Raw genomic sequence first — 17,523 nt, forward strand, 5'->3', positions numbered from 1 at the left:
CAGGAATAGAAAATTGACGACAAATAATGAGGAAATAGGTGGAAAAATTAAATGTTTTTTATGCCAAATTTACACTGGGTATTGAAATGAAAAACAAAACAAAAAAATTTACCATTTAGAAAACTTATGTCGGAACAGATTTAATGATTTAAATATAGAAAAAAGGTTTTTTCTTCACATATGTAAATACAACAATAAGTTTCCATTGAAAAATTTTATATTTTCATTAGAAAAACTTCCATTGGAAGAGCATCTAAAAGAATGGCCTATCTCGAGATAAGTTGTTTTGATAAAATGCCGCACAGTTATTTGGATTTCTTATCGCGGAAATACCAAAATATCTCGTTGACATATGATGGTTGCTGTGGCTTAGGCTTGGCAAGATTTGACCATTTGTCTTAATATTTTTTAATTTTCATTATTTGTTTATAAAAATATAGTATAATTTTTAACAAATCCAAGCATGAATCTGTGCAACATTTAAAAAAAATTTTACAAACTGTCGTAAAAATTTCGAACTTTTTAATTCGATTTTTAAGAAATATTTTCAGTATGCAGTTTTTTAGCCCATTCAATTTTACTGCAAGTTTAAAATAACTGATTTTAGGCAAATCTTTTTATTGACCATGTTAGTCATTTTATTCAATACGACGCATTTTCGACAATTTTTTTTTTTTTATATGGAGAAAATTAGCAACACCTTCAACGAAAAAAATTCTCAAACATTTAGGGTACTTTAAACTGGGCTACAAAACTGAATACTCAAAATATTTCTAAAAAATCAAATTAGAAAGTCCGAAATTTTTACAAAGTTTGTTGATTTCTTTTTTAATTTCGCACAAAGGTTGAAACTTGGATTGATATGGTTTTTGTTAAAAAATATACTATACCTTTAAAAACCATTAATTGAAATTAAAAAATTTTAAGATAAATAGTGAAATCGTGTCAATATGTTTTACGATAAGCACTAAATGTTTGTCGAATCAAACTTTTTGAAAAGAAAAAATTTCACATTCAACTTTGTAACCAGAGATTCCTATGCGCATAAGAATATTAATGACTTGAAAAATATACTAAAAATTAAAAACATTTCCATAACCGTTCATTATCGTTTTTTTTTACTTTTATTATAAGAGCGTATTTTACGAAAATATCTGTATTCAACGGGTTAAATAAATTAACAAGTCCCGGCTTAATCCGAATTACCCCGATGTGCTTAAGGGGATGAAATATATCAGAATGGCCACTTCTGCGAACAAATTGGTCGTACACTTAGGGCCAGTTTTTCAGTGCAAAGACCTGCGTTGGATCCCTGGTTCGAGCAACATCTATATTAGAAAAAAAAAGATTATGGTCTGGCAGCTACTATTTGCGGGCCAAAAGTAATATTTTAAAGTATCGATAAATCGATTTTTTTTTGTCCCTTCACTAAACTAATTCTCCAGAGTAAAAAGTGCAGTGAAAGAGTTTTGCCGTTGAGATGTTAGCTGTAAAAGTTGACATCCAATTTGAGCAATAATATTACACTTTAAGTAGAGCTATAAAAAATTGATTTGATTTGGTGGTCTTCAAGTTTTGTGGGCAATAAAAATGTTCAATTTATAGTTTGTGGGCTGAGAATAATGTTGTACTTTTTGAATAATGGGCTTTTTTCTTAGAAGAAAACTTCTGCGTGTGTTTTGCCGTGCTTTTCGATATTTGATAAAAAGCTGTCAGCTGAGATGCAAAAAGCGCCGTTTCAAACTTTTTGTTCTCCGAAGAATATAACAACTACTTAAAGTAAAGAGCAAAAATGATATGCATACATAGGTACAGATATGATACATAGGAGAAAAATGCATTTTACGTTATTTTTTTTTTCAACTTGATACTTGACTTGAATGAAATTACACTTCAAATAAATATTTAAGTACAAATTTGTACAAATGAAATGCAAATATAAACTCTCGTGATACTTATGTATATCCAAAGGAAACGGTTTCTATTTGATGCACCTATGATTATGGAAAAATATATAGCAAACATGTGATATACTAATTTAAACTTAATTTTTTTGCTCCGAATCCGATAGCCTCGCATTTTGAATTTAAAAAAAATCTCACATCGCCACTTCGAAACCCCCTTATATAAAAGTTTTTGGGGAAAAAAAATTAAAAACTTTGGTCTCCATATTGGATTCGCCATTTTAAATTCTAAAAATCTGAAATCGGATTCAAAATCAGCGACCTGGAAAACCCCCGTTTATAAAAGTTTTTGGTGGAAATGAACATTATAAAATTTGGTCGCCTTTTCGGACCCGCCATTTTGAGATAAAAAAAAACTTAATAAATAAAAAAAATTTAATAAAAAAAAATATTTAATTTTATCGATTTAACAATGTAACTGAGCGTTTGCAATGCATGTTAATCGGTATATATATCCATAAATCTATTGATAAATATTTCGATAAATATTAACATATGATATTGATGTAAACAACACGCATAAAAAGGATATCGATATATATATATGCATACAACCGGTCACTGCGAACAAGAATTAAACTGATCTGAAGTAAGGTGTTTTGGTGTTTTCCCTTAGTAAGATGGAGTGTACATACATCGGTCTGATCAAATATTGATACTCAAGAAGAATTCACTCTGCGATTGCCACCAAATTTCCAGAAAAAGACACAAATATCTGCGTATCGTGTTTTAGTCAATATAGCGTAGCTGTATCGAGTATCTGTTGACATGCCTTTACTGTATCGCTTTGCGAAGTAGCAGCCATTAAATCTGATCCCTACACTTGTAGGGGATTCGAACTGACGAATCCAGAAATTTGAAGCCATCGATAAAATCGAAGATCAAAATTAGTATTTCAAAGAACAAAAAAAAATGCCCTTTCACAACAAATTAAACTTGAACTTTTTAATATATATATATATATATATGTATGTAAATAAATCGAAGGAAATTTTTCTGGAGATTTTAGATCAGAGGTTACAGCTTCACACGAATTACATAAACAAGCATACAAATAAGATAACGAATGCAATAAGAACAACAGCGTCAATGTCAGTTCTAATAGTATTAAAAATAATCGATAACAGGGCCGATAACGATTATAAAGTCGATAACAATAATTACATTAAAACGATAAACAAAATCTATAACGATAACTAAGTTGATGCTGAGATCACTAACGACATTAATACAATTGGCGTATCGATAATATTGAAACAATACCGAATTTGATAATGATAACTAACACGATGCTGAGATCGATATCGATAGCAATAAAATTAAGGTATCGATAACGTAACCAACATAAATTGCTAAGTCGATATCGATAACGATTACAAAAATGGTATGTATATTTTTAAAAACCTTTCTCTTACTACGAGCAGGAGTTATGCGCTTGAATTCATAATTTTTGAAAATATTTGTCTGCCATAAAATAACTTCCAATTTTTATGCACATAAATATCTACTTATATGTATCTACATGTATACTCGCATATACTATATTTATGTGTACGTGTATAGGCAAAGTATTCGCAATTAAAAATAAATTAGCAATAAAAAGTGAAATATTCATAAAACTTGACCATGAAAATATTGTTCATTGCGAGTTCATTGCGTGTAAATTTAAAGTCTAATTATACTTATGTAGGGTATGCATGTGAATATCCCCTACATATGTATGTATGCATAAATGTAGAGAACTTGTTTGCTTACCATACACCTGTAAACGTGTACTAATACATATACATATTATTCACTTGTATGTATAATGAAAAAAAAAATCGGAAAATCTCAACATTTAGCTGTATTTGTCAACGCAGTGCCTTGCTGTTGGCGCGAAATTGCTTGAATGCTATTTTTATCATCGATTGTAGGTGGACAACAGCGTGGCTATGGTATGTATGTTCTTGGGTTTTCATCTTATTTTACTTTCTGTTTTTTTTTTTGTGCTCGAAAACCCGAAACACAAATTTTATAATCACATCAAAATATATCTACACAGGCGACACATGCAACATATGTATGTACTATGTACATTAGGATGGTCCAAAAATGCATGTGAAAAAGTGAAGTCGGAATTTGTATGCTTTACCAACTTGCAATGTTGTGTGTCCAGACCACCATTTATACTATAAATATAGCAAAGGTATTTATGGCAAGCCTAGTCTAGATATCAACCTCGTCGTAGGTATCTTATCAAAGACATACAATTAGAAAAAACTCTAGAGGCCGACATCGCCCCGCCAGAAGAAGTTAAATATTGCGCCTAAGGATATGCACTACATACGCTACAGCGAAATTAATTGCTGCTATATGTATGTACAAGTATGTATATACTAAACGTGAGCAAATAACATTTTGCTTGCATAGTCTTCTGTTCTCTTTTCGCTGCAAGTTGAATTATTTTAATATCTATTGCAAAATTTTATACAGACAAGACTAAAAAGTAGAAAAAAATAAATAAAAAAATTATATAACTTGCGTTTATAAATGGACTAAAAATTAGAAAATAATATTTCTCAGTCCCATAGGATTTGTTTTGATAACTTTTGATTTAAGAGATTGAAAATGAAAAGCGTGGGGCGCATGTAATAGACCAGAATTGATATGAAGATTAATATATGTATGTATGTATGTATGTATGTATGTGGGTATATGAATAACGACCGCTAAAAATCGATCTCAAATTTGTACTTTCTCTGTAGAAATTTTAGGTCTACGTTATGTAGTTTGACTATTGTCAATTAAATCGAATGCTTTGTATTGCATGCGCTCCACGCTTCTTGTTTTCAATCTCATAAATTGTTTATAAGGACTTTGCTAAAATTTCAAAATTAAAAGTTATCAAGATAAATTCTATGGGGCTGAGATATATTATTTTCTAATTTTTAGTCCATTTATAAAAGCGTGGTACCTATATTAAAAACTTTTTTTTATTTTATTTATTTATTTTGAAATCAAAAAGTATTTAGAGGTCGCCCAAAGCGCTCGAAATTTTCCATGTATTTTATATGGGAAAACCCTTTTTTCGTAGGAATGGTATAGAATCCTTGAAAATCAATATTTCTCTTCAGCAGATTCCCAATAATAACACCCAATTATTTATTTAGCGATTTTTTCATAGTAACGATATTTTATATGTAGGTCCACCAAAACCCCCAGAAAATGTCAGAAAAAATAAAAAATCGTTAGTATTTAAAAATGGTTAAATAAACAATTGAATATTATTACTAGAAATCTCTGCAGAGAAACATAGTTTAGCGATCAAAAAATATTGACTTTTAAGAATTGTATACCATTTCTACGAAAAGTGGTTTTCTTTCCCATTAAAATATACATGGAAAACTTTGAGCGCTTTGAAGCAACCTCTAATTTTATTTATTTTTTTGCAAAACAAGAAAAGCGTGGTAAAAATAGAGGTATTTTTTTCTGTATAGAAGAAGCCTAGTGGGTGAGAGCATAAAAATTCCGACTTTTCCCCATACATTTTTCGACCACCCTAAGGTGCATATGTACACACATCCAAATATGCACCGGAATATGTATGTGAGCTGTTAAGAAAATCGTGTGGGCTGCTTTTGTTCTTAATCCCACGATTCTATCTATCGCATGAATGCTGCGTGTATTGCCTTTGTTGTTCATGAATAGATCTGATGTTGGCGGTTGTTGATACAATTGATACAAACGGATTTTTAGATACAAATCTTTGTCACTTTTATTCACGTACATTTGTATTTATGTATGTTACAAATACGATTGTTTATTAACAAAATTAAATTGAAATCCTTTGTTGTGTTATAGAAAATATTCTTTCAAATGCTTATTTTGATGTAGGCGAACACGCTTACTATACAAGCTTCAATGGCTTTCAAGGACGAAGATCGAAGAATGTGCGAACTATGAATCCTTGAAGTATCCATTTGGATCGGAGGCGAAGGTGCATAAAGGATCTTAGAAGAATTTTTTTTTTATATAAAAATGTGCTCGGAAAAGACTCCTGGTCACCATAGGTAAGACATTATCGCTGACACACTGGGGACATCTTGCCTGGACGATGGCATACTTCTTTTTGCTTAACTTCGTATCAGATAACTTTCAAACATTCGTAAAATGATATTATCTTGCCAATTTGCTTAAACTGCAATTTTCAGATAAGTGGCAAGCCTCTAATTTCTTTCTTTCTATACTTTAAGTTGGACCTCTAGAAGTACACCGGTGAAAACAGTATTCAATTCCATGCATTAGTTTTCGAGTTATGCGCGTACAAACATACAGACAGGCAGACAGAGAAAAATTTTAAAAATTGAAATTAAAGACCCCCATATTAACTTTTCTTTCCTATCTATAATGTACAGAGATCGGGCCTGTTACAATTTTATTATATGTATAGATATTTGCCTTGACTCGAAAAATAAGACTAAAAATCTTGGAGCACATTTCGACTCAAAACTCACTTTCACTTCGCACTTAAATAAAACTAAATATTGCCAATGTTGCTGAACCATTGCCATCTTATGTCTCCCGTTGTCGGCTAATTAGCCTACCAACTTTGCATAATAGATGAATTGGATATTATTTCGGGAAAAAATGATTGCCCTTCCCTGCTTGAGATAATCCATTTTTATGTTCCTAGCCGTAATTTGCTTTTAGGGTTAGGTTGAGCAGAGCGATTTATGGTGCAAGCGCGCCAATAAACAGAACCTTATCCGATTACAATTATTTTTCAAACTTTTTAGATATTTATACATATATTTCACCAATCCTAGAGCAACAACATTAGTATTGGAGAGATACCTTATGTCAAGTCAGTAATAACTTGCCATTCTTTTTATTCTTATTCTGTTTGAATTTCATGAATTTCTTGAATTAATACCTACATATGTTGTCCTATAAATTAATTTTTAAGTAGCCAGTTTAGTGTTAAGACTAATTTGTTATATTTAATTATCCGCTTAATGTCTGTTATAACTATGTTTCGTTGTAGACATATGAAAATAAATGAATGAAAAAGTAAGTGCGCCTGGGCCACACTGATATCGATTATCGATAACAAAATCGATTAATATCGATAAAAAAATCGATAAATATCGATAACAAATTCGATAAAAATATCGATAAAAAATATTGCTAACAAAATAGTTAAAAATATCGATTGCAAAATCGATAACAAATCGATAAAAATATCGATAACAAAATCGATAAAAATGTCGATAACAACACCGATAAAAATATCCAGAAGTCCCGAGAATTTCGAAAATTTCTTAAATCGCAAAATAATTCCCAGATTGAGTCTCTATGTTTCTCTCTATATTCTTTACTTTTAAATTACCTTTATTTTAATCCTTCTTTCCCCATCTTCCTCTTTGTCTTTACTTTTATGTTTATCATTTTCTTCATCTACATACATATTCCCCTTCACCTTTGCCCTTATAGATATGTATATTTAAGTAAAGTGTCTAAATTTACCTTGGCCTTCATTTTTGCCTTTATCTTTACGCATCTTTGTTTTTGTTTTTATTTTTGCCTTTGCATTTATTCTTTTCTTTATCTATGTACGTAGTCACCTTTACTTTCATTCTTGTATTGGCCTTTTTCTAAGTGTTATTCTTTATCCTTTTATCAGCAAATTTTAGTTAAATTAATACCAATGCATACACACAAGAAGCACTTGTTTCAGCCCCAACCATTTCCGTTGCACCACTTCCGTTGCATTATTTCCGTTAACCTTTTATTAGTTAAATTAATACCATATGCATACACACAAGAAGCACTTGTTTCGGGCTCAACCATTTCCGTTGCACCATTTCCATTGCATCATTTCCGTTGCACCATTTCCGCGTGCAATTTCCGTTGAATTTGCCAATTTACTCCCAACCAACCAACCGCCGCTAAAGAAATTTCACTTCAATAAGTATTAGAGATGGGTAACTCACAACTGAGTTGAAGCGATTGAGTCAACTAGCGAAAATTTGCTTAGTTAAAAGCAATTTTTCTTTATCTGGCTTCGACTAGAATGAGGTGGCGGACTTTTGTGTGAGAATGGAAAGTATTACTCTCTTTCTCTCGAAACGCTATTCAGCTTCTCTAAGGAGCCTGGGCAATTTCTGGCTTCCCATAAAATCAAACCAAGTAATTTAGTACAGAGACACCCGTTAGGGAATTTTAAACTCATATAAGGTTATATTGAATATAAAAATTGGTCACAACTTTTTGTGTAGAAAATAACCTCATTTTTTAAGACAAGAAAAATCAACCCCCTAGCCTTATCTCAAATAAAATCGAAAGCTAAAAATTTGTTGTCATTACCTGACTTTTCATGCCAACTTTGTGAAAACTGTGCTAAGGGTCCAATACAACTTTGATTTGAGACCGACAAAGGCTTAGCGGACTAAACTACTGAACCTTAAAAATGATCTGGGTCCATGGGCGTAGCCAGGTAGGGGCAGGGGGGTGCTCGAGCCCGCCCCCCCCCCCCCCCACTCTCAAATTTTCCATATATATATATATATAAAATAGTACCCTGAAATACCAGCTTAATAGGGTCAAACCCCCCCTAAATTTCATTCTGGCTACGCCGATGTCTGGGTCCATAGAGAATCAAGTGTTTGTTCCATAATCCCAAGTATTTGAAAAAAAGTCTTAAATTTGATTGAAAGCAAAGCCAGGATGTTGAGCAAAAAAAGTATAAAGAAACTGAAGGCGCCTGGTAGTGTGTAGTACATACTTTTTATTTGCTGTATATGTGCGGGTATGTATGTACATTAGACTGCATCACCAAAACAAGTTGCGGTTTTTCCGCCGGGATTACAAAATGTATTATATTTTAAGACGCCCACCAAAATATTTCGGAAAAATATTTAGATTTACGTGAGCTGGACCGATTTGAAAATACCTCCGAAAATGGAGCTTTTATGAATAAAAATAGTTCCCTAAAGAACTTTTTGAAAAAAGTCCCCGCGGATGACAAAGCAGATTGGGATTAAAAAATCTGAATAAAAATATTTAAAAATTTATTCAACGGAATCGTAATAATGACATTTTTGATGCTGCTTTTTTTACTTTTTTCACAGATTGATTTACGAAAAACTTAAATTACTGGGCCAAAACTATTCTGATTTAGACTGATGGGATCTCAGTAGAAATTTATTTTCCCACTATTTTTATTTATGTGCAAAAATAAGTCATTCGTGTACCAATTTTTTTTTTTCAAATACCAACACAACTTAATTCAACTTTGAATGATGTTCATCATCCTACCTTTCTCTTTCATCCGTTGAATGAGTTTATTAGCAAAGAAATGAAAAGGGTGAGAAAATGCCTTTCCAAGGTGATACCTCATAAGTCTAAATCGGAAGAGTTTAGGTTCAGTTATTCAAGTTTTTCTTATACAAATCTTTAAAAAAAGTTAAAAGAACAGCATCAAAATATTTTTATGCAAATTTTTTAGGCTTAAACCGTTTTGTCATTTGAGGTGATTTTTTCAAAAACATCTTTAAGAAACTATTTTTATTCATAAAGAACTCCATTTTTGGAGGTATTTTCAAATCGGTCCAGCTCGCTTAAATCTTAATATTTTTCCGAAATATTCTGGTGGACGTCTTCAAATATAATAGATTGTATAATAGTACAGTACCGATTTTTTTTTGTATGGGGAGTGATGCAGTCTAATGTACATATACTATATGCACCGCCAAATATATGCAAATTCTTTCCTATCTGAATCTCGGTGACGACGATGTGCCATGGCTACCGCCATCGCCATTAGACTGGCGACAAGCCCAGACGATTGATGTTACATTTGAGCATTTTCTCTATGCGGTCACCTAGCAAATGTACACGAATTGCAGAGATTTAGCTGGTCGCTATCGCGTATATGAAAGAGTATACATATGCAAGTTTGTAAGTATGTTTTTATACCTTTCATGAGCATGAAATGGTATTATAACTTTGGTCCGATGTTTGTAAGTACCAGAACAAAAAGAGATAGACCCATTAAAATGTATACTTATATGATCAGAACGTCGAGCTGAGTTGATTTAACCATGTCCGTCTGTCCGTCTGTCCGTCTGTCCGTCTGTCCGTCTGTCTGTCTGTTTGTATGCAATCTAGTCTCTCAGTTTTCGAGATATCCGTATCGAATTTGGTATGTGGGTGTATTTTTATAATGTATTAATCATTTGTCGGAACCGGAAGAATCGGACCACTATAACATATAGCTCCCATACAACTGATTGTTCAGATATGAGATTTTTCGTTATAAATTCTCCATTTATGCAGCTACGAACATGAAATTTTGCAGTACTTGCACCCATTATTAACAGAATACTTACAGTGAAAATTACAAAGATCGGGTCACTATAACCTATAGCCCCCATACAACTGATTGTTCAGATATAAAATTTTTCGTTATAACTCCTCCATTTATATCGCTAGGAACATGAAATTCCGCACTGTTTTCAATAATTATCAACAGAAAACTTACAGTGAAAATTAAAAAGATCGGGTAACTATAACCTATAGCTCCCATACAACTGATTGTTCAGATATGAGATTTTTCGTTATAATTCATCCATTTATGCAGCTAGGAACATGAAATTTCGCACCATTTTCACTCATTATTAACAGAATACTTACAGTGAAAATAACAAGGATCGGATGACTACAACATATATCTTCCATACATCTCATTGTTCAGATATGGGATTTTACTGTAAAACTCCTTTATTTGAACAGCTAAAACCGATAAATTTCGTAAGATATTTTATAAATAAAAAATACAAGGTCTACTGAGAAAATCGTCAAAATCTTTGCTGTATAAGCTTTATCTCCTATACCACTGATTGTTCAGATACCAGTTTTTGCGATATATCTTCTTTATGTAGGAAACTAAACCCAATAAATTGTGTTACCGGTTTACATACCGATCACGTAGCAGTGAAAATCACTTAGATTGGTGCTAATATAAGGTATATCTTCCATACCTCTGTTTGTTCAGATGCGATTTTTTATATAGGTATGTAACTTCTCTATCGATGTATGCAGATGTATTCAAAATCAGTAATCTGTCAAACTAAAATTTGCAGATGTTCATGAAAGGTATGAAGCCTTCGGCATAGCCGAAGACAGCGCTGCTCTTACTTGTTTTAATTTATGAATGTATGCTTGTTAAATTTACTTTTCTAATTTTATATAAACTACTTATGTTTGCTCGCATGTTTCTTTTTTTTTGGTGTTAGGCAAATTCTATTGGCCTGCCATGGGGCGGGCATGTTGTCGTCGACAAAACATACGAGCCATATGAACTTGTCTAATCTGTTGTGTTCGCGAGTCTGCTATAAAAATAGCGTATAAAAATTGCATTTCCTAGTTTTTTTCTTTGATTTCTACCTCAAGAAGTGGCATGAAAAATTGTTAAATTTAAGCGAGTTGAATTGAAGAAACCAAAAGCTATAAAAAAACGTCAAATACTGAAAAAAACATCAGCTGATGATAATCTTTTTAAACGAAAAATGTAGCTTACACTTGGGATTGATAAAGATCGAATTCTACCTTAGGGAGCATTTTTCGCATAACAATTTAGTCAGATGATTATTCTCGATTTGATAGTTGGATTAGAGGAGTAACTATGAGACTAAAACCTTCTTCTAGTGGGAACGAGGAGGACAGCATTGGCATCTGCAGTGATGCCAAACATTCTCTGGCAAATTACCCACGAAAATTGGAGAAAAATTGTTGTCCACAAACATGTTAAATTAATTTAATTTTTTTTTTTGTTTAAACATTTTAGCAAATTAAATTTTTTTGGGGATAAATTTATTTTTTAATATTCAAATTTTTTTGTTGGCCTTATTTTTAGCTGGACTTTGATACTTTTTTGGTTAAAATTTTTTAACAAACGCAATTTTTTTTTGCTAAATAAGTAATTTTTGAATAAATTTTTGTTTTTTTTTTGTTGTGATATAAGTTATAACAATTATATTAAACAATTTTATTGAGCTTAAGGCTTTTCTTAATGAAAATGTTTGCGAGAAAACAACAATAACTTTACATTTTTGTAGGAGTTATAGCTGCTATTTCGGAGATCACCACGTCTTGACATCAGACTTCTTCTACCGCGGTCATTGGGATATGAACCAGAGACCTCAGATTAAAAAGCTAATGTTCTACCCAAAATATGTTAAAAAGTACATTATTTTAATTACAACTTCTTTGTGATGAATAACATGTTTTGATATCAAAACTATTTTTATTCTTAAAATAAAATGCTTTTCAAACATTTCACAAATTTTTTTTTCTAGTTTTCAAAAAGGAATTTCATGTTTAAAAACATAAAAATATTTAACAAAAAATTAAACAAATCAAAATTTTGTTTGATAAAAGTTTATTACTTTTAATTTTAAAATTTATTTCTATTAATTTTGTTAAGTTGCTCTTAGATTTTTAGACCTAAAAAAATTTTCCTTTATATAAAATTTTTTTCTGGTTTCAGGGGACGATGCGTTTTCTTCTTCTTCGTGCTTCTTGTATCAAAGTATACTTCTTTAGAAAAAACATACTTAACAGCTTTTCACTCTAGTTAGCGATATGTCATTTTTTATTTTTTTTATTTTTATAATTTATAGTTTTTTTATCTTTATTTTTTCTCAAGTATTAGTGTTAAAATTAGCTAAATCATAATGAGAAACATCCTAAAATGCATAGACAAATAAAACGAAAATCCACACAATTTTCCGATGAGTAGAAGAAATGTTTAGAAAACATCTTTCCCTTGGCACCGAAAAAGTCGAGTGTCGAAACTTATTTCTAACCAATCAAAGTGTGAAATATTTACCAAATAATATTGATACAGCGTACACACGCATATTTATGTATGTATGTTTATGTGAATTTTTCACAGGAAATTCACTTTCATCCATTTATCATAATTCAGTTTCCTCCATAAATTTGTTAATGGTCTAAATAAATACATACATATTTTTGCGTACAGGCGAATTCGTACTTCTTCGGTTTGTTGTTTACTTTTACCTGATGCTTTTAGTTAACACTTGCTGTGCAGATACGTATGTATGTATATTGTTTTCAGCTTGTTTTTTTTTTATATGTACGAAACTTGCCATCATAATTTTACTGCTCATAAATATTTATAAACACATATGTAGATACATACATATTATAATCGTATGTATCTGTATGTTTGTTGCAATATGTATATTTATGTATGCACTTGAGTTTAAATACCAAAGTTTTGGAATTAGTTTATGTACATCGTTTTAGGTGGGTTCAACGCTGGGAATGGTACCTGTATACATATCCTCATACATATTTAAATATATCTGCATAATATCCTTTACACATACATTCATACACTCGTTGTAAACGGGTTAATAAAGCATTACAGCAAAAGCGATGCAAAGCTTTAAAGCTTAAGGGCGAAACAACATGGAGCACCACAGTTAGTTTTAAATATCAATTAGATAGTTTTATTGCATATCAAAACACATTCAAGTGCATGCCACATGCTGCATAAATTTAAATTTACTTCTATGTATGTACATACATATGTATATGTATATGTATATATATGTACAAACAAGTGGAGGATAACAGGTGGGACGGACAACCAAAAAAAAAAACAGGAAGAGTTCATTAGGTAAAAAGAGTTAAAATGCACCACTCAAATTCAATTCAGTGCCAGTGCAGGATGAGAGTGCGTTGGGAAAGAATTAATTGACATAATTTGCATAAGACCAATCTGGTATTTAGTTTTATTGCTGCGTTTTTTTGTAACTAGTAGTTCGGCTGCTGTTGGTGGTTGTAAGTTGGAGGAGAGGCCATGATCGATAGGCAAATACAAGTAGATATTTGGAAAATCCAACTTTAAGTGCTCGTTCACTTACCCATAACCCTAGGCGGACACGTGGCATGATCGGGACCTGAAGTAGTCGACAATTCAGAATAGTTTTATGTACAGTAGATATCCAAAAGTCTAGTAGACATAGGTAGGACAGTGAGTAAATAGTATGTGACAGAGCGCGAAGCGCGTTAAGGTTTTATTCTTTTTTTTTAGTAGTTTTCATTTCTTGCTTTTAAATTTGTCCTTTTGCCTCATTTCGTTTTTTGTTTTTTTTTTTTTAGTGCTAAACATTTAGCATATTCAGTTCGCCTCCACATTGTTTTTTTTTTTTTTTTAATTTTTTTTTCTTGTTGTTAGTCACATATGCATGGGTTAGCTAAAAAACCTGCTAAGTGTAAATTCTTGTATTTTGTCTACATTTACGGGAACCTCCTAAATGTTATGTGTAAGAAGTTTAATTCGAATTTAGTCAACAATTTTCATTTCATTTGTATGAATGTGTGTAAAACTGTTCATTTATTCTATGTAAAATTGTCTACAAATGTATTTGTGTTTCTTTGGATTAGTGAGATAGTTCTTAAAAAAAAAAAAAACTTTAACTAAAAACTGTAACTGCTTGGCTTTCGTTACGAATTCGCATATGAAATCTAAAGAAAATTATGCAAACTAAAATAATATTATGTTCTTAAAAACAAATGCTTTGAAAATTTTTCTACTTTTTTTCTACTTAATGTGTGCGGCGAAAAAACTTTATGAAAAAGTATAAATTCAACTTCGAAAATGTAAATAAAGAGAAATTCGAAATAAAACACAACAAAAGACTTACAGAATAAAACAGCTACGAAGTCAGTATCCTCGATGATTTTTAAAAGAATCTTTGAATTGACCTCTTCAATACGATCGGGCAAGTCCATGGCTTCCAGAGAGGTGAGGAAATCGAGTACACCCTCCTCGTCCATGAGATCGCCATCATAGATAATTGGTTCCTTTTCCCTGTAAGGGAATTTTTGAAATTGCATATATAAAAGTTGATCAGTATTTAAATATTATTTATAAACTAAAATTAAAATTTAAGTAAAACACTTTTCAGTGGCAATAATTCACTGGGTTCAAGCCCTGATCAAGGCAACATCGCAAAAAAATATATAAAAAACATGTTTTTTCTTAACAGCGGTCGCCCCTCGGCAGGCAATGGCAAGCTTCTCATAAAAATACAATCACTGTTCGAGATCAACGTAAAACTGTACGTCCCTCCGCTTTGTGTGACAACATCAAGGCGTCAATCTATTATTATTATTCTTATTATTACGTGTAAGTATTTAATTTATTTGATATATGGCAACCCCTTTAAAAAAAAATGTATTCCTACAACAAAGTTTTCCGAAAAGGTCCTCATTTTCTATTTAAAAATTGTATATCCTGAAACTCTTTTTAAACCATATTTTTCCCAATTTTTATTTCCTTTTGCTTAAAACAGCTTTGACGAATAATAGTAAGTACCATTAATTAATAACTATGAAACATTTATGAAATTACAATATTTTTTATTTGACCAATTAAATTTATTTCTTAACAAAGCCTTTTTAAGCGCAGACCATTTTTTAATTTTTCCTACAAAAATATACACACATACAGTGACTAACACAAGTGTTCACATGTTGATTTTTTTTTAATCTATACATTGTTTCTTAAGTTGAGTCAAGTTTTCTCAAGTGGGCCCCCTAAGTTGGCTTTTCGATTTTTTATATTTCAGTGACCGATTTTGAAAGTTAACATGGCGTGCATTATTGACACCAAGATTTTGCGATATTTTTTTTACGACTTATTTGCAAGCAAATTTTTATGCAGGCTTTTACACTTTTTTAAAATATTTCAGCAACCATTCGTTCGAATCTTATGATTTTTTTGACAGCAGTTAGAGAACTTACTGGGCAACAAAATAAAGTGGTCAGTTTGTAAAATTTCGATTTTTGTTTTATAAAAGATTATATTTAAAGAATAAAAATTCAATTTTTTACCAACTTCTCATATACCTAGGAAAAGTATTCAAAAAGCATTATTTGCGCTAAACACTCAGTTTTATTTTCATAAAAAAATTACTCTACCTTTGATTGACTCAAAGCTTTGTACCAAAAAAAAAAAAATAAACCCAGTTTAAAAAAATATAGGTAAGGAACAAATGAACCTAAAATAAAAAAAAAAATAATAATTTGATAATTCTTAATTTGATAATTAAGTTTGAAAATTTTATTTTTTGTTTAGCGCAAATAATGATAGTTGAATTCTTTTCCTAGGTATATGAGAAGTTGGTAAAAAATTATATTTATTAAAAAAATATTTTTTTTTTGTATAATAGGAATCGAAATTTTACAAACTGACCACTTTATTTCGCTGCCCAATAATCTTTGGTGTCGATATTTCAAGCCATGTAAACTTTCAAAATCGGTCAATGAAATATGAAACATCGAAAAGGCAACTTTGGGTGGCCCACTTGAGAAAACTTGACTTAGTTAAAACATTTTGTTATATATTTATAGAAATATTGTTTACACCTTAACCGAAACCATATGAATCAAAGTTTTCAAGTTTATATTTACAAAATTTTTGGGAAAATTCGACAAATTTTCATCAAAATTTCGAACTGAGTCTTTAGAACGTTATTATTAAAAAACAACGCCAGTTTTTAGCCGAATTAAACTTGCACTTGATTAGACTAAAATTGCATACCTAAAAACTAATTATACTAAATTTTGTATAATCCTAACAACTCAACGATTAGATATATCTATCATTTCCTTACCTGAAGTACGTGAGTGCTGGGAAATTTTTAATTCCGTATTGCTTCGCTAGTCGTTTGTCGTTAATCTTTACGAAGTCAACACCGAATGAATCGGTGTCATCGTCGATTTTTTCGAGTTCCGCTAATACTTTATCACAGGTGACGCAGCTTCGCGCATCTGAAATTAGACAACGTTTGCAAATTAATCTCTAAATATAATATTCAATGATTTAAAATAACATAAGGTATAAGCGGAGGTATCATGAGTGATTGACGGTTGTCCTATTTCATACAAGCTACCTCCGAACGGCACATGGTTTTATGAGAAGCTTTTTCAAGGCAGAAATATACCCGGAGATTTGCCATTGCAGCAAATAGCCTTAAGGGCCAAACCAAAAAAACAAACGATATGTTTCGGAATGCATTCAGAGCAGCCTCAGGTGTTGTAATAAAAGCTCCCGTACGTCTGCTTCCATTGCCAGAACGCTGCTAAGATCGAGCTCTGTAGCCAGCTTATCAGACGTTATAGCTTACAGTGCTCACGCTTTCGCAGATACCTTAAAACTGAATAGAGCGCTGAAAAGTTTGGTCTGGAGTTCTAACTTAAAAGCTTTGGATGTTTTTTTTTTAATAACGTAAGACTTCCATAAGTTACACCTAAACACTTCACTTCGGAAGAAGTCGGATCAGCGGCTTTTTTTAGGAATAGGACAAAAAGGTCGTCCAACCTTCTCCTTCTAAAAATATGCAATGCATACTCACTTACTGTTGTTTTTTACACTTTCAAGCCTAAAAGAGTTTACCACTTATATGAACTTAACAAGAATTCGAAGATTTAATTTGCCAACTTCGAATTCATTCCACCAAAATGAGCTACATAATAA

General features: G+C 31.4%; 1 protein-coding gene across 1 annotated transcript in view; it reads right to left on the reverse strand.

Moving 5' to 3' along the window:
* Positions 1 to 16,817, reverse strand: part of LOC118743819 — a gene marked incomplete at its 5' end in the record, with an annotated part of 68,272 nt that extends 51,455 nt beyond the window's left edge. The window contains 2 exon segments of the mRNA XM_036476582.1: positions 14,687 to 14,853; positions 16,661 to 16,817. Of these exon segments, the coding sequence (XP_036332475.1) occupies positions 14,687 to 14,853; positions 16,661 to 16,817 (324 nt within the window).
* Between the last annotated feature and the right edge of the window lie 706 nt (positions 16,818 to 17,523).

Source organism: Rhagoletis pomonella, unplaced genomic scaffold, assembly GCF_013731165.1.
Source record: "Rhagoletis pomonella isolate Grant_MI unplaced genomic scaffold, Rhpom_1.0 Rhpom_scaffold_00007, whole genome shotgun sequence".
Taxonomy (NCBI): Eukaryota; Metazoa; Arthropoda; class Insecta; order Diptera; family Tephritidae; genus Rhagoletis; species Rhagoletis pomonella.